The sequence below is a fragment of the Aptenodytes patagonicus genome, chromosome 2 (assembly GCF_965638725.1).
Source record: "Aptenodytes patagonicus chromosome 2, bAptPat1.pri.cur, whole genome shotgun sequence".
Classification (NCBI taxonomy): domain Eukaryota; kingdom Metazoa; phylum Chordata; class Aves; order Sphenisciformes; family Spheniscidae; genus Aptenodytes; species Aptenodytes patagonicus.
The window spans coordinates 93847310-93874564 of NC_134950.1; the positions used below are offsets into that span (position 1 = coordinate 93847310).

Consider the following 27255-nt stretch of genomic DNA (forward strand, 5'->3'; position numbering starts at 1 on the left):
TGTCCTCCCGAAAGCAGCAAAGCTCCCCAAAAAGCAAGCTTTGTGAGCCCTATTGACAAGTCACCTGTGGTAGGATCACTTAAGGAGGGGTAAAGAGATTATCCCATTTCTGTTGGGCAAAATTTGACCACAGGGCTATTCAGAGTCAGCTCAGGTACCAGCAAAGTCTTTCCCCAGCATTCTTGGAGTGCCTTGAAATGACAAATTAGATGAGAACATGTGAAAATGTGTCCACAGTCCATCCTGCCCCCTCTTCAGAAATGGGGACGTGTGGGGAGGGGATCAGCAGCAAGTGACCTTCCCCTCTCCTAGTGACCTGTGGCGTGCACTTGTCTGAACCAGAAGCAGTCTCCTTGTGAAGAAGGTAAGAAATGGCTTTCAGGCCTCTTGGTTTTTTTCTGATTAGGAACTGAGCCTTTGTAATTGGGGTAGAAAAAGGCGTATTGCTGCCGTCTCTGTTAATTGAAAACTGCAAGGGCTCCCCCTCGTGTTACCGCGGGGCAGGACCAGAATTGCTGCATCTTCATCCTTGGAGGGTGCCAGTGAAACGAGTGCATCTTACACCCTCGCGTACATCATCGTGCGAAATCGTGCAGGAACACCAGCGGTCCGGAGAAGCCTTCCTTCAGCTGAACAAACGGCAGCAAGGCAGCAACACTGGCATAGCAGGTAGCTGCTTCATACAGGCCAAGGGCTCTCGTACGCACCGAAGCCCCCTGAGTCTTAGAAGCGATTGCTGCAAGTCTAAACAAGGATGCGAGGGCTGAGGGAGCCAGGGAAGCCAGACCTGCTACTGCTCAGTAGAGCATCTGCAACGCTGCCAGCTAAGAAGATGGTCTCAGCGAGCTCTCAAGTAGTCTTAGCGAACGGGCAATGAGATCTTGATCAGAGCGTGCCTTATTTGTTTGGACCAATAAATTGCCTAATCTTCACCATCAGAGCTGATCCACAACAGTGTAAAAAAAATCTGAATCTCCTTTAAGTTGCTCAGAGGCATAGGGCCATCTTGTTGGGGAGTTATTTTTGCAATCTGAAGGAAGGAAAACACGCTTTTTTACTGTTTGTGCCCCCCCTACGGTGACTCAGAATGCTAGCTAACCTCCACTTAGAAAGTCTTAAACTCATTAATTTTCTGCCACCAGCTCTTCCAGTGTCCCATGGCTTCCGTTGTTCTGTGCTGAGAATCCTGCCCTAAAATACTGAGTATTTGGAAGTCACTGTGGTGGGTCCTTCATGCTTGCAGATACGGGCTGCTGTGGTGTGGGCAAGAAGTGGTGTGGGCGTGCAGATGATAGTACGAAGCTATGCTTAAAGCTATAAATCTGGGTATGGTGGGAAGCCTATGAGTAATGTATATGCAATGCACATAGTGTCTTCACAGCTGATGAAATTCCAATTTTCACTAAACAGCTGGGCAAATTCAAGCCTCCTTTTTGCCTCCTGCACTTCCATTATCCATATTTATCTTGGAAGTCAGTACGGGATAGCAAAAATTCAAGGTTTTCATATACCTATAAATGCCTAAACACCTCCATTACACAGTTTCTCTTGTAGTATTGAAAGTAATATACCCAAACCATAACTGAGTTTTCTAAAGCCTGTTTAAAACATAGGGTCCTTACCTGCGTGCATCTGTCTCACGAGCCTTTCTACATCCTTCTGGAAAACTAATAACCTGTAAAATGCATGCATGCGTTTCCCTCACTTGAGCTCTTCAACACGGCCCGAGAGTTTTGGGACGTCCAGTAGCAGGTGCAGCTCTGTGTGCGAATGGCATCGCTGGAAATCAATAGACGGTTTGTAGTAATGAAGGGCATCCTGTGACTTGCCCGTTTTGCACTGTCACACGCCAAAACCAATTACATCAAACGCCCTGACAACCCGCGGACCTTGCAAGGAGTCTCATGTTTTATTTATGATGGGTGATGGTGAGCATCTGTGACACTTTTTATGCTGTGCTGGCATTAAGATGCCGCAATACACTGAGCGCCACCTTTTCTTGGAGATGGATGTTGTGAAAGACATGAGTAATGACGAATGTCACAGCTGTCATAAACAACGTGGTCATAGTCCCCTTCAATAACTTAGCCGAGTCTTGAAAAAGAAATGGATACACTCAAGTTCTGCAAATGTAATTGAGAGATCAGAGTTACTGAAGGTCTGTTGTGTATCTATAGCTTTACTTAACTTACGGTGAATGTAAGCTGTGGTGGAAAATTACCAGAAGACCAACTTTAATGAAGATAAATCTGCACTGGGAGTAAAATACATGGATTACGAAAGAACAATTTCCATTCAGACTGTTCTTTGGTACTCTAATCCCTGTATGCACTCTCATCGCTTTAAAGCAGTTTCTCATGTAAACTGAGATCCCAGCTTCTCTTAATGCTAAGCCTTGAATTCAGTTTCTGCTGTTGCACAACCAGTTTGTGTCCCTAGTTGTTTCTCCACATCGGATACGCTCAAACTCTTCTGAAGAACTAATGGAAAAAGTTTAAATTGTGATAAAATTTAAAATATTCTAGGAATGTTTTCTTAAACTCATTAAGAAAATAGGAAAACTTGTTGTTTGTGCTTACCTGAAAATTTCCTTTCTGTGGATGGGTACAAAGGTCCCTCCTCCTTACAGCTGGTCAGCGGCAGGAGGGCAATGCCCTAACACACGCAGATCTTCTGGCAGCGCCGGATTTACAGTTCCAGATACCTGAATTATTTGGTAAATGTAAAGGTTATGTTAAGCCTATTTGGAGGAGTAATTATACTCTCTCCTCTCCAGCCTCACCCCCCAACAATTTTGCCTTTTATATTGAAACAAGACACCTGTGTCTTTGGATGCTGATTTGCTCTGTTCTGGACCCCCCAGACTGAACTACTTTTACGAACTATTATTTGAATAAAGGAGACATTCAGGAAAATGGGTGCTCAAAGGTACACGATCTAGCATGACAAAATTTTCATGGCAGTTTACTCAGCAGTGGGATGCAGAATCAGGGGGTGGATTTTTTCTGGTTTGGTTTGGTTTTTAATATAGTTGTCCTAACTATCATCTAATGCGCTTTGTTTCCCCCTCTGGATTAGGGCGTGGAGACATGTTTTCAAAGAGAGATTGTTTTTCTCCAAGGCTCTTCTGTGGGGAGGGGGTCGCTTTGTGGATAGTTAATGGCTGGGGAGCTCAGCTGGAGGTTTTGTCCTCAGACTGACTAAAGCCGTTTGCTCCCGCGTTGAAGGAGACAGGTGCAAATTGACGGTTTAAGTCCAAAGGGGCTGGCTGGAAGTCTTGCAGGTAACTCTGAGATAAATGAGCTACTCAGCTCACCCCAGCACCTTGCATCAGTGACCCATCATTTGCGGTGGGGCTTTTCTCCCGTCAGGCAGCTCCGGTTCACCCTGCAGCCTGCATCTGTTCTTTAGCATCTCCAAGGAACGGGATGGTGGCCATTTTGTTCCTCTTTTTGAAGGTTCAGAATAAGCTTGGTGTACCAGAAGGCTTCCTACCGCACCAGTGGTGGGGCCCCCAAGGCTTTTAGGTTGAGAGAGGCCATACTGCCTACCCACAAGACAATCTCCCAGGGAAGCACAGACTTGACCTTTGGTATCACTGTTTCCCTCACAGCAGGTCATAAGCTGATGGTGGTCACAGCGGGCAAGCTGGATACACCCTAAGGTTCCCTCTCACCAAAGAGGGACTGAGGGTGACGACTGTGTGCAGTCCTTTGGTTGCAGGTGAAACTGGGCTGTGAGGGGCTGCTTCGAAGCAGCAAAGGGAAATGGGTGAGCTTATCTTCAGCGCTGACCCTGAAGGTTGCACGCAGGCGGTGCATACATGCATGCATGGGGCAGGCAACAGGGAACGGCTAAATGATAGGGCTGACAGGAGCCATTTGCCCTGCCTTTGTTTACTGGTCAAAATGCGGATTATTGTCCCGTACTAACTGGCAGTTACTGTGCAGAGGTAACAGTGGGGCACAGCCATCTGCAGCAGAAGGCGGGAAGGCTAATCTGCCCCGGAGGGTAGGACCACCTGCAGCGGCAGCTGGGGATGACAGCCTGTTGCAGCCTTACTCGTGTGTGTGTGCCAGAAAATCTCTGCTCTTGTATTACACCTTCCCAGCTTGCAGAGTAAAGATTTTCAAGTCGGCTACAGGATACCAAGCATGGTCTTGTTACAGTCGGGAAGCAGGGTTGTTTGGATTGTTCTGATGGTATGTGGCTCACCCTTCACCCCAAGGGGAAGGAAAGCTGCTTCTTCCCTGCCCTAGTCGTCTCAGGAGGAGTATTTATGGGATTTTCCCCTCTCCTCTCCTACACTTCCCTCCATGAAGGTGAGTGGAGGAAACAGCACTGATGTTTATTTCCTCTTCGCGATTATTTCCTAGCAATCTTTCTTCATGGTGGCAGGGAAGGAAACAAATTTGAGGGACAAAGCTTTCAAGAAGCTGGCAATCACTGGGCTTTGGCTTTCTTTGTGGTCCCTCTGCTTGCAGTGCTTCAGGACCTCAGCAAGTTTGTGGATGACATCAAGCTGAGTGGTGCCGTTGGTGTGCCTGAGGGAAGGGATGCCATCCAGAGGGACCTGTCAGGGTCTCAAGGCTTGAGGAGTGGGCCAATGTGAACCTCACAAAGTTCCAACAAGGCCAAGTGCAAGGTCCTGCACCTGGGTTGGGGCAATCACCAGTATCAGTACAGACTGGGTGATGAATGGATTGAGAGCAGCCCTGTGGAGAAGGACTTGGGGGTACTGGTGGATGAGAAGCTGGACATGAGCCAGCAATGTGCACTCGCAGCCCAGAAGGCCAATCGTATCCAGGGCTGCATCCAAAACAGCGCGGCCAGCAGGTTGAGGGAGGGGATTCTGCCCCTCTACTCTGCTCTGGTAAGACCCCACCTGCAGTACTGCGTCCAGCTCTGGAGCCCTCAGCACAGGAAAGACATGGACCTGTTGGATTGGGTCCAGAGGAGGGCCACAAAAATGATCAGAGGGCTGGAGCACCTCTCCTATGAGGAAAGGCTGAGAGAGTTGGGGTTGTTCCACCTGGAGAAGAAGAGGCTCCGGGGAGACCTTATTGCAGCCTTTCAATATATAAAGAGGGCCAATAAGAGATATGGAGAGTGTAGTGCCTCCTGTGAGCGACAGGACAAGGGTTAACAGTTTTAAACTAAAAGAGGGTAGATTTAGATTAGATATAAGGAATAAACTTGAGGCTATGGAGGTTAGAAACACAAGGGGATGGTGAGTGCAGGGTGAGGAGCTGACAGAACGTGACTGGGACCGACCGGATGCTTGGGGCAGCACGCGGGTCCCGGGAGTCTCCAACTGAGCACCTGTAACTAGCAGCTACTTTTTGACTGTGCCTGTAAAATGCATAAAATTGCTCCTGTTAACAGGAAAGGGACCCAAAATGGATTGACTGTGAGGAACCCAAGTGTCCAAGGGAGGAACACTACAGCAATAGTCCACAGAGAAACTCTGTGCACCTTTTTCAAAAAACTGAATTACCTTGCAACAAATGAGGCCTTTAAGACACACACACATGGGAAAAAGAGACAGAATTGATGCTCACAGAGGACTGTTGCTATTGCAGTGATGGCAGACAAGCATTCAAAAATGAATGGGGCAGAGTAAGACGCCCTGAGATTAAAATTCATATTGCACACGTATTTCAGGACTGAGTTAAGATTTATACATTCCTATCTGCAGCCTTTTCTAATCTTTTGAATGTGTCACTTCAAGGTGCTGCTTTTTGTTGTTTGTGCAAGTTAATAACAGTGTGCCATCATGTAACTAAGCCTGCATTTAAAATGTGCAGGATGTAGAGGTAGCGCAGGAACAAGTGTGCAGGCAGAAATGCCTAACAAGTGGTTAGCTGCGGCTTTAGCTGCATGCCAGACATCCCCGAGAGAGACTTTCCAGCTGATTACAGCACACCAGTGAAGGTCTGGGTTTGGGGAAAGAGCTAGCAATTGAAGTCTTAATTTCATGACTCTATCACTACTGTGAGTCATTGCAAGTTTGGAAAAACTCTTCACTCCTGTCTCTTCATAAGCATAATAATGCTATGAAGCTTGTATGTTTAAAGTGTTAGATGTTTAAGGTATTATATAAATGATAAATACTTATTGTAAAGGCCCATGTAATCACTTCTAATCAGAACCATAACATTTTCTTGTTTGGCTTATATTACCTCAAATATAATCCTTTGAGATCTCTGTGTGTGTATATATGAAGTATACAATAAATAAGCTCTACTATGATCCAAAAGAGCCTCATCTGGGCAATGACTGAGCCAGACAAAACTGAAAAGAGCGAGCACAGCCAGAATCAAAATTGCCTCTTCCCTCCTCTCAAGCTGACAAATCTTATGTACTTCAAGAGCAGCCTTTTTTTCTCACTCCCTCATCTATGAAGACCAGTGATCTATTTCATCTGCCTCAAACAAAGGACTCCTGAAAGATGTTCTCATAAATTTATTTTCTCACCCCTGGGGGCATACAATTACTGCTGTTCACTCATGCTTTGTGTGTTTAGATATTGGAAGGACACATGTACTTTCTGTCACTGTTACAGCATTCCCATGGAAAACTCCAGGGCAGCCAGCGTGCTCCCGACTCGGGCTCTGCCCACCGTCTGTGGAATCAGCAAGCCAAACCTTGTTTAGGTGGTTCCAGAAGCAAGCGGTATCTTTACTAAGCTGATAGCTGACCAATATGCTGACTCTCAGGTTCTGATCTGCACTCAGTGAGATGGGGAAAACATAGTAGGGAACTGGAGGAGGACCCAAATGCTACCTTTGAAATTGCAGCTAGTTCCTCCCAGAAGCATTCCTCAGGGAGCACATGATCGGCATGTGTCAATCCCTGTGACTCAAAAGATAAAAAGCTTCACTAGCCCAAGCGAAACAGGTCAGAAGTGTAGCTCCAGTTGTGATTCAGAAAAGCACTCGAGTGTCCTCTGCTTTGTGAGCGGTGTGATGTAAGGCAATAGGATCCATCGACAGGCACAGGATCTGTTGAAGGCTGCCCATCCTAGCTGTGTATTGAATTCCTTACGTCATGGGGAGAGGAAAGGAAGTGCTTGTTAGCACAAGTTTGGCAGCACTGTGGTTGCAACCAGTTAACAGCCCGTTGCTGTTTGGATTTGCTCCGTGCAGGATGAAAACATTACAATCAAACACATTTTAAATGCAGGAGTCCAGCTTGAGAAGCTGATGCAAAAAAACCTTGTTAAAAAAATCCACTCAATGTCAATTTTATTACATCATGTTACAGCAGTATTGTTACATTTGGCGATTCGATACACACTTCAGCACCTTGTAGGACAATACATTGTGGACTGGTCACCTGTTTAGCATGCGATGCCCAGTGTCCGTCCCTTGCTGAAGCTCCAGCTCTCTGGCACAGTCCCAGAGCTGACTTCACACTAACGTGGCAAGAGCCTGGACGTTGTGGGAGCTTTCAGAAGTCCTGTAGATGGCATGGTCGTTTCTGACGCTTCTGTCTCTAATGCTGCTTTTGGGGCTGTGCTGAGCCTTGGCAGCGTGGCTCTGGAAGGCCCGGACGGTTCGGATAGCAAGGATGCAGACCACAAAGCTGGCAAAGTACAAACAGGCACCAGCGACACCAAAAAGGCTGACGGCCGCGTCGCCGCCCTGGACCACACAGTTCATGGAGGTATAACCACGGCGCGCATACAGCCTCTCGCGCCTCTTGCAAACTTCTGTGGAGTTCACCTGGCTGACAAAATGCAGGTAGAGGCCGACTGCTGCGATGTACGCCACGCCGGCCAGCAGGTTGAAGGCACATTCGCCTGCCAGCAGCCCTATCCTGAGCTGCTGGATGGGTTTTGCCCCCACGACAAGGAAGACAAGGGTAAGTGCTGCTGCTGTTAAGCTGAAGGCTACTCCGCCATACACGCAAGGGGCTCTCATCTGGGTGAACTGCATGTCTAGCTCCCTCACCTCCCGGAGCTCCGTGCCCTCAAAGGGGCTATAGGCCGAATTCAGGCTAAAGGATCCGGTGCCGAAGCCGCCGAGAGATGTGAAGCCTGCAACAGAGGCTTGGGCAGCGCCCACGCAAATCAGCACCAGGAGGTTAACCGTGATTTCCACAAACTTCAAAATGCCTAGAGGGAGCAGAAAGATGGGAATAGGTGTCAAAATCACATCTTGCGCAAACTGGGGGTGACAGAAGTACACCAAAACCATAGACAGAGAGCACTATTACCGAGATAGTCCTCTTGGCTACAGCTACAGAAGAATGCTGCTTTAAGAAAAAAAAAAGCGTGAGCTCTCATGGGTACATTTCAGAGGTTGGGCAAATTACTTTTTTTAATTTGTCAGTGTGCTTGATAAATGGATCTTCATGCGGGGAAAGAAATCCATAAAAATTTTACTGTGCTTGTGTTATTGCCAAGGCAAGTGCACAGTGATTGTATTTTGGCCTCTAACTACTTGGCATAAACACACTGAGCAAGAAATATCCAGTATGAACAAAATGCTGAGGTTAAAGCTTAACAAAACTTAGAAGCTTCTAAAAAATTGTGCAAGTTATTTAGGTCCTTTAAAATGTGTTTACTGCTTTAACTTACACCCTTTTTTTGTGTTTAAGTGTTTGTTTATTTAAATATATCTAACCAGATGCAACTTCCACTTCACCTCCTTCAGAGATAAAAAACTCTTCATAAATCTGAAGAAGCAGTTCCTGATTACACAAAAAAAAGGAGGAGGAGAAGGAGGCAAAAACCACCTTATATGCAGAGGTAAGTTAAGTAAGCTTGATAGCGGGTCCTGCATTCTCTTCCACACCCCCACCTTCAGAAGAAAGCCTCATGACTTCTGAGCTGACTCTTCTTTTTCTTATGTTATGCTACTGATAAAGGTAACCAAGGTTTTTTTAAGAAAAAAAAAAAAAATGCGGAGAAATCACTTCTTTGTGTGGTAGTTGCCTGTCAGGAAGGTGCAGCATCTGTTAGATAAATCTGTTTATTCTGTGGCAGCTCACTAGGGGTCAGGCTAAGATTAGTAAACATGACGGATGTTGAAGCATAGCATAGCTAGAGTTGCCTATTTGGGAAATGAAAACTCCTAGTGTATCCTGCGTGTTGCTCCTCAAATTCTGAAGTTAATTACAGAATTGTGAATCTTATTATTCCATTGCAGTCTGACAGCCAAGAACGTAAGATGTTCGACACAGTGGTCCTATATTTGTCTTTAAAGTGGGGCAGGATCTGCAGTTTGCATACAGACTTTCATTTTATGCTGCTAACATTGATCACCGTGGCATTTTCCTCTTGAGCTGTCAAGATTGTATGGACTTGAAAAGAAAGGGCTGAAGCAGCACACAAGGGAATTAGACAAATTCCTCTCTTGTGTTGCCAGATCCTTCTAACCGAAGAAAGCCAGTGACAGCCACCATGAAGGATTACCGGATATTCCCATTCTGCCCCTTCTTATTCCCTCCACAGAGGGCTGAGGTAACGAGCACCTTCCTGCTGCCGCTTGCTCTTCATGGGAAGGTGCTTGCAATGGTTTGACAAGGGCCTTGGCCACTTTCAGGAGTTCCTGCTTCCCCCTGTACCCAGACTGGTCTCCTCACTTCTGCTAACGCAGCTGTAGGTAGGTACTGAGCCCATTCACATCATGGCCTTGCAAACCATCCCAGAAGCACAAAGGGGAGCGGTGATAATGGTGGTAATACCTGGGAATAGAGTATCTGAGGCTCAGCATGTTTCAGTTTGTGTGTGTGTATATATACACATACAGAAGCGCATACAGATACAGATTTCATATCCTAAAAATAATTAGGTAGAGCGGGCAGAGAAGACAAAGTGCTCTTGCTGAGGAGGAACTAAGCATGCAATTCTATGTATGTGTTGTTCAGAGGTGATGCTGATTTCTGCATGACAACATGTGTTTTCCTTGACCCTTCCACAAAACCACTTCTGTGAAGCAGGGCAATAACCATGCTGGTTCCTAAATCTGTTCAGGAGGCTCCAAATATTTTAAAGGAAATATTTGTGAAGCTAAATGTGAAGAGAAATTTAAATCTTGGTCCATGAGACAGGATTTGGAACTCCTTATATCAAATCCAAACAACGCAGCCAAAAGACTCAATGTTTTAATGGGTACAGAGTCATCACTTTACCATGACTGTTCAAAATATTTTGAGAGAGTAATAGCTGTACAGGACATTCATTGGAACTGCATCAGATATTTTTTGTCTGCTCGGTTGAGCTGTACAATATGCCTTCCAAATACAGGGAGTCAATTTAGGTCCTCAGGGCCCTTGGACAGTGTTGGATGCAGAAGGCCACTTCCCTTTTTAAGGGCTGACTACTGATTTCATAGATGCTCCATCAGGAAGCAGTTCTTACAAGTCTACAGGGAGGAAGGACTATTTGATTAAAGGAAACATAAATTTTAAATATGCTTGGGAACTTGGAATTCATGACCAGTCAGCTTTCTTCTACCGCTGTCTTCAGAATTTCCTTTTCGTCTATGACTGGTGAGGCACTCTGACCCGCTGAGCATCAACTTTTCCTGTACATCACCTTGCTGAGCTTTAGAAAAGGCAATTTTCTGTTGTCAAAGTAGTCAGCACTTGCTGCTAACCTCCCCACATTTATAACTGACCCCAATCCTCAATGACGCTGCTCCAAAACTTCCTATGTATTCACACAAATTCTGTATGCAACCCCTTAACTTCACTGAGCTGATTGCTGGTACCACAGTAGGGCTGCCAGAACATGTCTCTCTGCTCATGGGATGACAAATACAATCAGTCTACGTCTACTGTATTTTTAACTGCAGCAGTAGATGCTTTAATGGCATGCTTGAAAAACGTCCTTAGACGGGACATTCAGGTTGGACAGGTTTTGTATGTACCTCTACAGTTTTCACACACACCTGCTGTAGAATTGATTAGAGTAACTAAACAATGGAGAGAGGTTCATTAGCAGTCACTCCACCAGTTATTTGCATCACATGGATTAACTTTTTTTTAAAAAAAAAAAAGTGCAATAACAAAGCCTCCTGTATTAAAGAAAATCCTAAAATGATAAGCAGTATGTAGAATGAAGCTGTGAATTACAGGTCCACGATGAGAGCCAGCAGGGTTTGTGAAAGTAGCAGACAATTAGTGGAAATCCCTAAGGCCTTGTACAATCATCACGGCTTTGATGGAAATATTAAGGCCTACAGTATGTTCAGATCTTGACCCGGGTGCCCCAAAAGCCTCACGCAACCTTGATCTGTGACAGTTACAAGCTGATACCCAATCCCACTATACTAGTATAAACAGGACAGACGGACTTGAGAAATAAGGAATAAAAGGATGGTTAAGTTTTGACTCTTAGCTCTGTCAAGGTATGCTAACACACACACATGCTAGCAGTGACCAATGTCAAGCAGTGTACTGCTGGCAGAAAGGGCCGATTTAAAAGCCACGCTTCTGAGTCCATGCTGCCATTCCTGCTTGCGCAGGCCGGCTAGCTACATCATCTTAGACTTATAGCTGCAGAAACTAGACTGCCAAAAGGTCTTCCTATGGGGAAGTTACTTATTTCTACAACTATTCCCTAATCCCATGCAACAATGAATGCATTGCAAGACTTGAGTGTAAAATGACAGGCAGTCTGAAAACCTCAGAATTCCACCGGTTTGGTTATTTTTTCCTTTCTCAAGTTCAAAATCTTGGGCTCTATCTAAAATGTTACTGATTTGTATTAGAATTAGCACAGTGAACAGTTGGCTTTGGGAACTAACCCCCTCCATACTGAGCAAGTAACGAGACTCAAGTCTGGGCTCCTGGATTTCCATTTCCTTTCCCACGCTTCTTTCCTGCACTGCTTTTCAGCACTGAAGGTGAGGAGAACGGCTGCAATCTAAAAGACAGTGGGTGTTGCTGGAGCTTTCCAGAGAATCGTTTCACTGATTCCATAAAAACTAAACCTGCAATGGATAGTAAGTTCAATGTATTGTACTTGTTAACTTTGTTTGAATCCAGTCTTTTTTTGCTGTGGGGAGGCCTCCTGCTATAACAAACAGCTGCCTTCCAATTTATACTGTTAATCTACTATTCACTTTTCCTTTCCCTTCTATACCAGATACATGCTGGGCTATTGCCATGGTATTAACCCACTGATCGGTGGTTTTGTCTTCTGTCAAATGGTGGCCTCAAACGTCCAGCAAAGCAGCCAAGCAGGCTGTTAAGGGTACAGATCCACAGGCAGCGGACCTTATTCTAACGGCTCCTACCCCTGGCTGGGCAGTCACCACTTCTCTCCCTTGCCCAGTAATAACTCCGGCCTAGCATTAGGCCCTTCCAAGAGCTGTTTTAATAAATTAAAATAGCAGGAAACAATTCAACTCTTTTCTTGTGTGCTGCTGTTTTTTCCTGCAACTTTAGCAACTTGAAGTGACTCACAGCGTATCTGATGAGCAATCGTGCTGGCATGAGTTTAGCAGGGGAAATAACACAGCCAGGACCAGAGAAAGACCAGAAACTCTCCTTTTCAGGTGAGGTGAGCTGTTAAATCTGCATACTCTGCCTCATAAAACTACACTGTGGCTGACTGTGTGGTACCCAGTAACTCAGCTGCGTGCTCAAGTCTCACGTGTCGGAAGCTGTAAAGAGGCATTTTCATCCAGGCACTGTGGCAGGATGGCCCCAATGTTCAGGTGTCAGGATCACTGTGTGTGTACGTACGCGTGTACATAAAGTAAAATGGTCAATTCATGTTTGTTCCTATGTTTCTGCAGCTGACATAAATGAATCTGCAGGACAGCCAGTTCTGGCTGTTTCTGTTGAACTCCCCTGACCCTACGAGGGCCTGACTAATAGAGGAGGCCTTCAAAGTGTCTCCCTCCACTGTGTCTTGGCACAGTAGTCACTTTTTTTCCTCTGTTGACTGCACATGGACTCTTTCTTCTGTCTCTTTTGGTATCACTCCCTCCTCTGGAGTTAACATCCCTGTGTACTTCTAAGGTATTTTATGTTTGCCGTTCTCCATTCTGGCTTGCTTTGTCCCCCTGCTTCCTCTGCAGGCCACATACCACCAGGACCAGCCGTACCCAGCTGGCAGCCCCGGGGGTGCCCGGCTGTCCCTCTCGGACACCTCGACCCCAGAGGCAGGGCAGCAGCGCTAGGAGCCACACAGGTCAGTGGCGCCTCTGTCACATCCCATTAGGGGTCACTCCAGAAGAAGGGAAGGGAGGAATGAGAGGCTACAACACACCCATTAGAAATCATTCTCCCAGCCTTTCTCACTGAAAGTTGTCTTTTGGTTTTTTTCCCAGTTTGGGTAGCTTTCCGCTTTTCAGAGGTGATCGCCCCAAAGGAGCACACAAGTATTTTGTCCATATATAGTGACTTACAAAAGCAGCAGTCAGTCCTGAAAAGGATCTCAAATGCTGAACTTCTCTTGCCAGTGCAGGTTTGGCATTCCCCAGAGAGCAAAGGCACAGCTCAACACGCAGCTTTGGTCACCTCACTACTAAATTGAGTCAGTGGGAGGAGGAATAGGTAAGGGGGAAGAGGGAGAAAACATCAAAGGAAAGAGGGGTTTTGTTCTGCTTTTAGAAGGGGACAAAAATGTGACAGAAGTGGGGAGGAACCAAAACAGTGGAGGAGAACTGAACAAGGGAAATGAAATGGAGACAACAGTCGCAACAGATTAAAAACATTAAATCTGGATGCAAAGTATTAAAACATCTTGCTAACGGTATTATTCCCCTTATGTATACCAGTACAAAGGAAGATCTTACTGAAACCAGCAACAAGAATTCAACCAACTTCACTGATGCGGGATCAGGGCAATACATAGCTTTGTCGAAAACAAACAAATCCCCCCCCAAGCCCCCACCCCACCACTGTTTTTGTAGGTCTCTCTGTTCTCCAGCCAGTGGTGGGATTTAGCTTTCACTGAGTTATGCTAAAATCTCCTTAATGGAGTAATGTTCAAAGGCGGAAAAAAACACAACCCAACCGTAAAACACAGGAGTTAGGCAATGTAACACCAACAGAATCTTGGCTTTTCAAAGGACCTAAGGGAACTACATACTCAGAGCCAACTGAATTTAAATGGCACGTAAGTGCCCAACACATTTATGCTCATTTGAGATATCCATCTTACTGGAAATCGATGAAAAAAATAGTTAAAACTGGGAAAATTAAATGATTTATGTGCTCTAGAAAGAAGCATTGTTATTATCTTTTAGTAAGTTGTCCCTCTTTAGGCAAGATAATCACTCCATTAGGAAATCTCAAAGGATGACCAGCCTTGTTTTTAATGATTCAGAGAAGCCTTACGTTCACAACCAGAGTGCTCAGACCCACATGTATTGTCCTGGTTTTCTGTGTATCATCTTCCCTTAAAGAACTACTGTCCCACCTGCTCTATTCCTTCTGCTTAATACCCTCCCATCCTCTAAACAGTGTTGTCCAATTTTCACAGGAAAGGGTGGACTTGATTTGTAGAACTCCTGCATCAGCCTCTATCCCCATAGTTCCCGACCACTGTATGACACTAAGATTTACTTTCCATCAAGACACAGCCCCTGCCTGGGAACAACAGCTTTAGTTTACTTGTTCCCAGTAGTTCTTTAAAGCATCACTTCTAACATGTGCTTGATTTCTCTCCTGTTAACCAAGCATGAGTCATCTTCCACAATTTTGGAGAGGGTGGGAAGCAAAAGGTCTTGCATTAAACTGTACCAGTTGGCAATAGTGATTTAAATGCAGCGCCTGTAAAAGGCTGTACGTGTATTTGTAGCACTGGTAGGTCTCTGCATGGTCACTTAATGTTCTGCGTTTCAGGAAATGGCCTTTTTTTCTTCCTAATGTACCCATAGTTCTTTCAAGTAGTAAACAAATACCTTGGTGTCAAAACAAACTTGCGGGATTTTTTTTTTTTCAGAGTTCAGAAAACAATGAAACACTCTTGTCCCTTATGACAACTTTCCACAGCCACTCCCTCCATTTGAACTGAAACTAAGCCACCTTTAGAAAGTACAAAGATTGCGGTGTTATTGCTCTTTAAGTAATCATAGTCTGGCTGAAGGTAGGTCAGGTTGGAGGCACCTGTGAACCTGAGCTTCTCATTCACTTCACCAATTGTGGGTTGTCACACCTGGTGAGCAACATTCCTGACTGGGTGGATTTTTCTCCTTCAAGTAAGTGAGCTAAGATCACCTGCTCAAGAAATAGAGCTACATTCAATAGATAGTCAGCGTGCTGTATCAATCAGCTTCGAGAGCCACTTTTTAAAGAGTTGAGTTTTTCTTGGTTCCCAGAATTTGAGTCAGATGTGGGGAAGACAAACCCAGTGGTCTTACAAGAAAGATGGTGCAACTCCTGTTCTATACTGGTAGAGAGCAGACTTAACTAAGTTTTCCCAATAGGGAAGCACGGGCTAGAGTCTAACACATACCTAACAGCTAACATCAACTTTGCCAGTATCTTCCCTTGCCAACTTAAGTGAGTCTTCTCAGTTGTAGTTCTGCTGTCTCTAAAAACAATAGTGTACATGTTAGCACAATGCCAAAAGGTGGATGAAAAAAATCCCATACAAAGACATGGGCAGAATGAAGTCCCCTATGTTGGCAGGGCAACAGTTTGCTAAAGGTAACATGTGGCATCTGCAACTAGTGTAGCTCCCCTGCATGTTTTTATAGAGCTAACTGCTCGTGGCTATTTGTATTTCACAGCAAACAGGACTTACCTCCAAGTGAAATACTTTAACTTCAGAACAGGAACGTTACCTGCAGCTCTGCCACTGTATCTTGTTACTGTGCAATTTTAATTAAGTATTTTGAATAACTGGGATTATTTTAATCTGTACAGCTCTGTCCAATTCCCACTACTAATATCCTCTGTCTTCCAATTACCAGATTAAAAAACTTGATGGCAAATTCAGTCTGTTAGTCGCTCTGTATTTAAAATATACTTCGTAACAGATAGGAGGGGGAATTAATGATTAATTACAATGAGTCTATAGGGGACCTTAGTGCTCCCTTCTTACAGCAGAAATACGTTGAAATTAACTGCCACAGGAACAGTGTATGACAGCTTTGAACACAATTCAAAGGAGCTAAGCATGCCAGACTGTAGGGGCAAAACGTGAAGATGGCGATGACAAAATACAGCAGTTTCTAATCCTATTGGGTGCCTCCACAGAAATGTAAGTATCCTGCTGACCACCGCTGAAGAGATCTAACATGTGCTGCTGAACATACTTGTCAAATGCTTGTTTTCATCCACAGTTACCTGCATTATGCACATTTAATGACCGTTCAGTGTTTTTGAACATGCATAACTGAAGCTACAGAAGGTCTTTTACTTCAGTCCAATGCTTCTTGCTGACCACTATTCTCCCCCAACATCTCCACAGCACTGGAAGGGATACAAGTGCTCTGCAGAATATTTTTCCCCTCCTGCTCCTGCATCTGACTCAAAAAACAACAGTATCAGGACATAACAGAGCAACATAGCAGCGGCAGTATGATGGTTATGAACAATGCCGTAACTCAAACCAAGTGTCTACTAGTGTGAACCCTGTGTTTAGGGTGACTTTTCATCTCAGTATTTTTTCCAGTCTATGAGTATTTGCCAGCATGCATAGCTACAGGAAAAAAATTCAACTCTGTTTTGTAAAAACAAAAGCTTGTAGATGTTTACATTTGAATTAATGCTGGCTTGTTAATGCATGAATATATCCTGGAGAAAGTCACTGTTACTCCCTAATTCTATTTCCTCCTCCAAATAAATTCAGTTTGATATTTCCTTCTGGCTATGCTTGAAATTGGAGACTTTTCTTGTTGTTACAAACCATAATGCTGTCTTTTTCTGAGAGGAAATTGGTCTGAAGGTTTTAACAATTATGGATGTTAGAATGTAGGCTAAAGGCATGATTGTTTGGAAGTGCCTACAATATGCTTAAGAAATCTGACACTATTCATGGCAGCAAAGAACAGGGATTCAATTATACTTGCTCCCCCACAAACTGTTTTCTAACCTTTTTAGTGCTGTCTCCCTTAAATGCCAAGTGGGTTGAAGAATTAAAAAAAAAGTTATTAGCTCAGAAATTATGACCAGCACAGTACAATTCTATACAAGGCAAAAGTGCAGGCATTTCCTGAGTCGCATACTGACCAAAGATGGGAGAAACTTAGTTTTACCTTCACTGTTTAAGCAAAACTAAAGGAAGCATTATCCTGGAATTGCATTGCTCTGTCTCTTTCACACCAATATACATAATAAAAATAAAATGAAAAGTTTTCAAGGTCAAGTGACCAAGTATCTATGACCGATTTAAGATCAGCAATTCACTCTTGGGTTCAACTTAGATTTTGCTCTCTCTAAGGTGAAGGAAGCAGCATGGCAGCCAGCCTTGAACACTTCTCTCATTTCCTCTGGTAACCAAAAGCACTGAATCTGGTTATATTTTCAAAGGACCCGACGGGGGTCCTTTGAAAGGCAACTATGATTACTAATTTAGTTTTTCAACACAGAAGAGAGAACTACAGAAATTTTACCTGCGCTGTGAAAAGCAAGTTGAACGTTTTCTTCTGAAAGAATTTCAGCTCTAAGTATCCCCAGGCCAAAAACTCTTGTTGTTTTCAACGCGTGCTGCTTTAAACGGCACACACTATTGTGCATAAGTTGTAAGAAATGGTTACTGCAAGCAGTAGTTCCTTAGCTGATGAAAGGTTTGTCTTTATCATGAACTGTTTATTTCCAGTTCCCATATAATTATATAGAGTATCTAGGCAGCTTGACACCAGTCTATAAGCTGTTCCGTAAGTCTCCTTCACTACTACAGAAACAGAATGTGGCAGACTCCTGTGTTTCTATTGCCTTTTGAATCTGTAATCTGCAGATCCACAAGTGTGACGTCCCTATGAAAAAAAACATACAGAAACTAGACATAAAGATAGCATAGCAGGGAAGAGTCAAAAGTTTGTTAGAAGGAAGTCATTTGAGAGAATCAGCAGGTATATGAAGAGAGGCAATCCAAGTGGTAGTGCTCTTAAACGACAAAAGCTCCTGTGAGAGAAAAGATCCTCTCACAGGTTAGTAGTGGTTAGAAGAAAATAAAGAGTAAGAGGAAACAACCAGTTTTCAAACAGAGAGAGTTAAGAGAGAAATCTCTGTTTTGTGCTGCCTGTCACTAGCTATGCCCATCTTAGCAGTGCAATGGGAGTGAATCTGTAGAGTCAAACAGTTGCAGCCGAAGACCTAGGGGCTACATGATAGGCATTTTCTGGGGAGAGAGAAGTACTTCATTTTAGCTCTAGTTTGGTCCAAAGCACAGAGTGCCTGCTAGTAGTTACAGCTCACCCTCTCATTTAGTTTTATCTGAAGGAAATATAGTTTGTGCATCCTAAGACTGCTCTGCAACATGGCCCAAAGAGCTGTAAGTGGGGACTCCAAAGAGATTCATCTCAAAAGTACACACAAAAAAACCTATGGTAGATGCACAGACTAATGAACTGAAAAGATTGAAAAGTGAGATGGTGAAGTCTGTTTTAATAATAATCATCACAAAAAATTCTTCATGATTGCCAACTGTAAAATTGGTAGGCTGCTGTTTCTCATTCTCTTGAATGAGAAACTAATGAAATCAGCGTTTAATAAGCAATCTCACACTTCATGCATATACACAAACAGCCCCCCCCCATCTACAGAGCACACGGATGGGCTCTAAACAAATCATTTCCACTCAGGAAAGACATCAGGAAGCCTTCTCTGAAAACATCAGCTCAGTGTTCACTGGTAGTCAAACACCACACGAAAAGCTAGGAAGCATTAGGATAGGACTACAGAACCAGAACCTTTATGCAGATGTCTGATTCCTTTAGGAATTTATCTTGAATTCTGAGTGCAGTGCCGGTCAGCCCATCTCAAAAGGGTACGATGGATCTGGAAAAGGTATAAGGCTGGCAAGCTAACCAGAACTGGAAAGACTTTGCTCTTGATAGGGACAGAACTGACTATTCTTCAGTCTATGAAGAAGCGCTAGGAGCACAGTGACAGGGAGAAAGGGAAGACTTCACTCAAAAATCATAAATCTTATGGAGAAGGTGAATATATGAGATTATCATTAGGTATTCTGAATACCACCAGAATCAGAGACACCTTCTTTAAAACATTTTAAGGAACAAAACAGTACTTCTTCAAGTGGCACAAAGAAACTGTGGAACTCCTCGTCATAAGATAATGTGGAGGCCAAACATTCAAACGGGGATTCAGAAAAGGATTAAACAAATTTGGTAGGTCTGTAAAGAGGTATTAAATGTAACAGAAGTGAATGCAGTTTTCCAATTCAGAAAATTCCACCAATCCAAAGTTTGGAGAGTATTCCAGAGGACAGCTCACGCTGTACTGGTCCAAACTTCGATGGTCCTCCTAAATTTGCACTCTAGTACATTGTTTGAGAGGATACGTAATTAGGTGCCTTGTATGATCCAGTACTGCTAGCCACGTGATCCTACTTGAATGGCTTTGAATAGGTATTGCTCATACAATGTTTTAACAGACTTTTTTCCTTCTGTTTTCAAGATAAAAGGAAGAAAAAGGAGCAGAATGTTTTGAAGTTTCTTAGATGGTATAAAATGTTCCTACCGGCAAAAGGGGTCAGCATTAGTTGTTTCTTCCATTATATTTGGTTTGGGTTTATTGTCTTATTCGGTTGTAGGAAAAACAAGGGGGCAGGGATTAGGGAGGGAAGGTGGGAATAACAAAGATAGGAGAATGATGTCCTTTTTTCTGCTGCTGCTTGCAGCTAAGATGTTCGAATGATCACTGCAAAAATAACTGCCTATTTCTGAAACTCACCTTTGGCTTTTTGGGATATTGCTGGTGAAAAGCATGGATGAAGAGGGCAGTATCTGGGTGAAGGAAATATACTTTTCAGAGTTCTGGTTGTTTAGAATTCCTCTCTAGTTTGCCAAACTGGTCAACATGCACAAAGACCATAAGTATATTTGCTGGGCAAAAGAAAAAAAAAATAAAGCCATAGTGAAAGTAGAGTGATGCATGGTCAGAAACTAAGGTTCACATTTCAGCTGTTGCTTTGGAAAAGACTGTGGTACATCACTTGATTTCCCAGCCTTGTTTGATACTAGTTTGTTTTAGAATTACGGTGATTAGGAAGGGGGAATTTCACCAGAGTGCTGACAAATCATTGGCAAAAGAAAGATGGTTAAGAAGTATTTACAGGAACTTTTCATGCTGTAAGAAGTTGTAGCTCACATGTACTGACTTCTTAGCAAACAATTCATGTAGCTTTTCATTTATAACATTTACTATGACTGCAGGGAATACAGAATTCTCAAAACACTTCTAGGAAATTCTGCTAAATCTTGGTACTTTCAAAAATTAAACAGGGGAGTAACATTCTCAGAATCTTATCAACCTCCAATATCTTTTCATTTTTTGAAGTAGAACTGCTAATAAAAGGGTTTATTTTCTACATGATCTCTTTTCCCTCCTCCACTGCAACCTCAGACATTAAATTTTTGGAAAATACTGAGCAATACCTAGGGGAGGGGTGGGAGTGAAATCATCATCGTCAACTGATGCATCCAAAACTGGTACATTTTGAAAATGTTAATGATGTTTAATGCACTGAAATAATGAGAAGCAAATGCAGTTCAAAAAAACCCCAGCAAGTCACATTAAGCTATCAATAAGTCTAAACAACCAGTGAAACTGAAAACTAAAAATAACTTGCCACTTCATTTTTCTAAAGCTGTGATAAAATAAGGCATGGAGTTTTCTAGAGCTTCTCAGACAAGTTAAAATAATTTAGTATTGTTGAAGAAGAAACTGCTGATACAATTTTATCAGGGATAAAATATCAGTATGGCTCTGCATCATTAAATATGCTCTACTAACTGTTGGAGTTAAATCTCCTCGAGATGAAAAACAAACTGCATACAAATACACAGAACATATTTATAAGAGAAAATAGTTCAGTTCAGTCTTAAAATTGTTCACATATTCACATATAGCGAAATATTAAGAGCAAATTGAGTGTGTTATTTAACTTTCCTTCACGGAGTGAAGAAATACTCTAACATTATGTATTTTAATTTACTCCCAACAGCTGAACTCTTCATTTGTCTCTCTACTGGAGGACACTGAAAAGCTGTTTGTAGATTTCAGCCAAAGACTTTGCACCTAGCTGCAAGTTCCAACTCAGACTGCAGTGGGCCTTTCCTACAAACAAGGTGAGAAAGTTCATTGTCCTGGAAGAGGGAAAACTTTAAAGGAGTAATGGATATTTTAGCGCCTTTTTTTTTCAGTTTACGGGAACGAGTTTACTAAGTGTTAAGGCTGATTTCCTCCCATATTAATGCTCGTTTCTCTGCTTGTTGTAGTCACTTTCTAGCCATGAAAAAACCAAGTTATTTCTCAAGAGCTGTTTTATTGGATTCATGTCCATAAAATAGTTTTGTCTCCCACAATGTTGCTTTATAAAGATGTATCAGTGATAACTGGATTAAATCCAGAGTTGATAAAAAGTCTGAGAAGAACGTGTCAGAAATAAACTAGCATGAGAGCTTCAACAGCCATCTTTAAATTGCCTACAGATGCAAATATCTATTTTATTCCTAAATCTCAAAGGTTAACTCTTGCTGCACAACCCGAGTGATTACGCACGCGACCCACTCTGATGCTCTGTATGTATACTCTGGAGATGCATTTTCAAGTATCTAAATATCTCTATGAATCTTGCCTTCAGATGCCTAAAACATGCTAGTAACCCGCAGTTATGCCATTCATTAACTCTCCCAGTTTGTTTGGGTTTTTTTTTTATATTCCTCTAGCTTTACTTTACTGTGCTTCTAAACACAGAAACCAAAACCAAGACAAGTCCTTGGAAGGAGAGGAGCGGATGGCAGGCAGTAAGAATCTCACATACCTCTTGTTGTGCATACCTTTGAACACTTCATTGAGAAGGTTTCCTTGGGAGGATAACATTCTGGTGGTGGGTCAAAATATTCCCGTGCTGTTCCTGAGGTTTTAGAGTAAGGGTCCAAGCAAACAGTGGAAGTCCTTGAGTGCTGGCCACCCCGGATCTCTTCTGTCGATCTACAATGGAGTAAACGACTAATGTACATTAATTAGATCATGCTCTCTCCTGAACATTAGAACATGAGAAACTGGCAGATGCTCCTGTTAGTGGAAGCAGCTAGCCTGCTTCATAGGTATCTGACCTTTTTTGCTTGTGTGTTTTGAAAGCAAATATCCCAAATACTTGCATAAATCTATGTTCACAAGGATATTTGCACTTGATCGTTGTTATTTTGGAAAACTCTGTACTCACTGAGTAGGCTGGCTGAATTGTTTAGGTTATCTGCAAAAGGTAATTGTACTACAGCTTTTTCATGAAAAACAAACATGTTTAGCTAGTCCGTAGCAGCCTAGAGAATAAAAATGAGAAATATTTTCACATAATAAACGTGTAAAGTAGCACAACTATTTCACGGGTAAGCATTTTGTGAAGTTTGTACTTCCAATTACCGTGTCTCACAAAGATACCTTTTTGAAAGAATGAAAGCTATTAAAAGAAACAGATAAAGATTTTAAAGTGGAAAAAAAAATTGCCTATTTAAAAAAAATTTTTTTTTTGAGGTCTTTGATGGTATTTGAAGAGGAATCTAAAATCAACCCAAAAAGATCAATTTCTCATGTTTCCGATTAGACTCTTCAAAATGGAATTGTCCACTTTGCTGCAACGACATACAGCTCCACATCTGAAGCCTGATGATTTTTAAGGTTGGTGAGATTCAGATTATTCTATGGGAAAAGTGCAATTGGCCCTTTTTTAACTGAGCTAACACTCAGGTTAAAAGAAACATTGGCTGTAAATTGTTTTGTAAGTGTCTGGTCTAATCTAAATGTTCTCCCTCATCTGAAGCAGAATTGGAGCTTGCCTTTGTCAAGGTACAGCTGGATGATTTTGTTATTAAAGGGTATTTTAAGTCTCATTCAGCATTATTATTTTTAAAAGTCTTCTTCCTATTCAGTTTTTATCTTGAATTTCTTATCCACAGATCAGCATTTTCAACTGTAGTTTTGTTTCCTAGTGTCACTGCACTTCACTAAGGTTTATCTTCATCCAATTCCAGATTCAACTTACAAATATTATCTCATCCATCCACATTAAATCATGTTCTTTGTAGTTTTTACATTTTAATTAAGACATTCAATAACAAGACCAATGCTAACATCTCCGCGTGTAGTTGCCAACAGCTCTATTTGGCCGAAACAGTTCTGATTTTTCTGACCTTTGTCCTGTGTCTTGTGCAACCACTAAAGCATCCTGCGCAGCTGTGTCACATAAATTAAATAAGCTGTGTGATTTATAAGACTTCCAGTTCACTTGAAAGCAATCCCTTTGGTACTTCTGATGCAGCTGCTTCTCTCTATTGTATCCTGCTACTTGCCAGAAAACAAAACAAAACAAAAAAAACAAAACAAAAAACCCCTAATGTTCAGCAACAGAGTACAATTAGGAAAAAAAATTTCTTTCTTTTCGATGCTTTTTTCCTCACAATGGCCTATTCTGGCCACCTTCGCTCCTGTTTTCCTTCAGGACTTTCCAGTTCAGGATAATGCAACTCTTTCTCCTCAGCAATGAGAGGAAGCTTGCTATAGGAGTTTCAGACAGAAATGCATTTGGAAAGAGAAATGCTCTGGCTAGAAGGTCTTGCTCGTAAGGGATGAAAGCATTAGGCACCCAAATTACAGTTTCCACGAAACCTTTCCCATCTATTTCATTATAGTATCTGGAGGTCTTTTGGTCCATCAGCCTACGTCTTCACCAAAATACTGAAATTTCTTTACAAAAGCAACTGGTTTTGTTGTGCCAGCTAAGCAGGGGAAATGCTGTTAGGTTAAGCCAAACTCCATCAAAACAACTGATGGAAAAGTTTTTTGATTAGTTGTAGTGAGGGCTGGTGCCCCCCAGATTCTCAGCTTGACTCTAAGAATTATCTCCATGGCTATTGCAGATCCGTAGCTGCTGCTTTCCTTCCTCTAATCCCCGGTGGATACAGGGATGGTCTGTTGGCCTTCACAGTCCTTCCACCAATTTTCAGTCTACGCGTCGAGTCATTTAAAACTAACAGCAAAAACAAGAAGTCCAGAGAAGAACTTCACTAAGAAGTGGTGGTTTAATTTATAGCTATCCTTTCACGCATTGCTTTCACTATGCTATATATGAAAAAAAACCCCAAAACCACCCACAAAAAAAAACCCCTCCAACCCTTTTTTTTTTTTTTCTCCTCTCTCCACAGTGCAATTAATGCATTCCTGGCATTTGCTGCTCTCACTTCTAATATGTTCAAGATAAAAATTTAACTATACTCCCTCCTGATCTCTGCTTTTGCTAAGGACAGTCATTCAGCCTCTGAGGATGATTCTCAGGCTGACCTTTGTTCCCATTTCTCTCCAATTTGTCATGATTCAAGAGAGACAGAAGAAAACATTTGCTATTTTCATAATACAATAGGATTACCACCATCCAAATGTTTTATACTTAGCCATAAGTAGACCTTCTAGTCCACACAGTGCTCTTCACTACTGCTTTTATTCTCACCCTGTTTTTCTTGCTAAAATGCATATTATCATGGACTACTTCAGTACCTCAGCTTTTCAATAACCTTTATATTTATTTCCTCTCCCTCTTTGCCTCTATTCTTAAATTGCCCTACAATCATGCCCCCAGAGACTAAACAGGAGTGATGAACACCTTGCTGCCATGGCCAGTTTGCCAGTGTTGTTTGGAGCTACAGACCTCTCTCTTACAATGCAGTTGCTGGCATGCACTCAAAGGAAAACAGCCTAAGCTCACTTCTAATATGCTGTAGGTTAGCCAGGCTGAAAGGAGAACTGTAATATCCTAAGAGTGTTTTTGTCACTCCAAACCTTCTATTAGTTAATCTGCTTATTGTGCTGATAGGGGCTGACCCACTACCAAGTGCTGCAAACAGCCTTAGACACTTATACAAGTACTCATTTATTGACTGCAACTACTGAAATTAATTTTAGTTTAGATCAATATGAACTTGTTCACAGCTGAACTAGAGCAACCTGAGAGTTCAGTAAGTCCCTGTGCTGGTCTCAGTCATGTAACATTCTCATTTAAGCAATGCATGTCTGGCAAGCCATGGCTTGCCGTCACCTGCTGACCAGCCTCTTCAGGAACTGTACTAAGACACATGGCCACACGTCACCTACTTGTGACCCAACTTGATCCAGATAACCCCAGGAAATTCACACTGCCTGTGTCACGCAGCCTATCTTTCTGCCCCCTCTCGAGCTCAATAAGAAAAAGGTTAAATTTCTAAGTGTAAAATAGCTCCCTGATTCCAAATGTGGCGTGCTCATTCTTCATGATTTCAAGGCTGAGTAATGCTTTCTTTACTTATTGTAATATGAAGGTAAAAAAAGCAAAGAAAGAAGATGACAGACGTTATAGACCTGCTGTGATATGTTTCTTTAAGGTGATAAAGACGTACCTTGCATTGTATGGATATGGTTTTCTCGCTCTTCTGTCTTCCTCATATCTATCAGATCCATGGTTCTCATGGTGCCTGTATTGCTTATCTTGGTATCGTCTCCCAGCATGAGACATCTTGTTTCTCACATGTATTCTTTCTTTCTAAAATAACTTCCTGAGCCAGAGAAATAAAACTGGTTCATTTTATAGCTCTACTTAAAGTTATTCATTGACCAGCACTCACATCCATTTCATGCTGATTCAAGTCTTAGTACAGACTTCCTTAAGAAGCAAAGGAAGTAAAACCCTTTAAACTACAAGTAAAGTAACTTCATTAAAGAAGGAAGTTTTTCTTTACATTTTCGTATTCATCAAGTAATTGTAATGTTTCTATATTCAACATTTATTGCGCTTATTTAGTAGGTCTGCTCTGACTCTCCCACCTTTGCTGCAAGGACAAGGCATGGTGTCCACCAAGAACATGAATCTTGGCTTCTCTAATGTTGTCTCTTACACAAAGCACTAAACCCAGCAAACACCAGTGCACTGCATGAGCGTGCATACAACTGCCACCGAGGGCAGGGCAAACCCGAAAGCGCAGGCTGTGACCTTTGTCCTGGAAGTTTCTCAGAGGAGGGTACTCGTCAGTGTAAACAGACGCAGTACCGAACGTTGCCTGTGATCTGGATAAACGTTAGGTACAGGCAAAGCTGTGCTGGGCCAAAAATAAGTTGGCGAGAAGATACATCCTTGATAATTTGGTATTAAATATTACAGGGATGTTATTTCCTGAAAGTGTCTTTACCCTTTCAAGCCCAGTGCACTTAAGCCCAAACCTGTAAAACATGGAAACGCAGAGTTTAAGCATCTAAGCAATCTTTATTCTCATTTGCCCTCATCCCAGCCCTTCAGCATTACTGCAGAAGTGCCTGCAGTTCATTTTAATTTTGACTGATCAAGCTGAGGACTCACTTAATGACTTCCCTTCCGTCTCCTTAGGGTGTCACTAAAGAAAGAAATTAATTTTTATTTGTTTGCGGCTAGTGCCGCAAAACAGTGCCTTCCTCTGGGGGAGCTCAGCTCCTCTGCTCCGGGCAGAAGCCATTTAGCAAGAAGCAGCCCCACACCTTTCCCCATGGGCGGTTTCTGGTGTGGGTCCCGTCCCCTCAGCGCCACGACAGCAAGCCGAAACCCCCTTCAGCCCCCGGGAGTGACCCTGCCGGCGGGGCCCCGGCCTGAGGCCTCGGAGCTGAGGCCGCGGGCGATGCCCCGTGGCCGGCGCGCACCGGGCACCTCCCCACGTCCCGCTGGGGAAAGAGCTGCGCCCTTCGCCATCCACCCGCCGGCCAGCAACGGCCCCGCGCCTCCGCTCCACCTGCTCCTCTGAGGACAGCCCCGTCCCTCGGCACCCCGGGGGCGAAGGCCAGCGGCCCCGGCCCCGGCCCCTGCCGCCCCTCACCTGAGGGGAGCGCCGAGCTCCGTCCCGCCCAGCAGCAGCTCCCGCGAGCAGCCGGGGCCGCCCTCCGCTCCCCGGCCGCCCACCTCCGCCGCGCCTCCCTCCTGCGGCGGGCCGGCCCCCGGCGCAGGTGCTGCCCTGCCCGCCGGATCGCGGCGCCGCCGGGGCTGCTCTCCTTCCTGGGGACGAGCGCTGCGGGGGGAAGGAGGGGTGCTGCCCCCGGCCCGCCCTGCCCGGCCGTGGGGGGGAGCTGGAAAGCGAGGGGGAACTCTGATGTCTGGGGGTGTGGGAC

At 43.5% G+C, this 27255-nt stretch overlaps 1 protein-coding gene across 2 annotated transcripts; it reads right to left on the reverse strand.

Moving 5' to 3' along the window:
• Nucleotides 1-7230: 7230 nt before the first annotated feature.
• On the reverse strand, nt 7231-27010 carry LOC143157431 (MARVEL domain-containing protein 3-like). 2 transcript variants are annotated; one of them, XM_076332254.1, is made up of 4 exons: nt 26967-27010; nt 25527-25682; nt 21923-22092; nt 7231-8119 (listed from the first exon to the last, which is right to left on the reverse strand). In XM_076332254.1, the coding sequence occupies exons 2-4, from the start codon at nt 25640-25642 to the stop codon at nt 7413-7415; spliced, it is 993 nt and encodes a 330-aa protein (XP_076188369.1). In that variant the 5' UTR covers nt 25643-25682; nt 26967-27010; the 3' UTR covers nt 7231-7412. The 2 variants fall into 2 exon arrangements, with proteins under 2 accessions (XP_076188369.1, XP_076188370.1); XM_076332255.1 differs by lacking the exon at nt 26967-27010 and adding an exon at nt 26635-26690.
• Nucleotides 27011-27255: the final 245 nt, after the last annotated feature.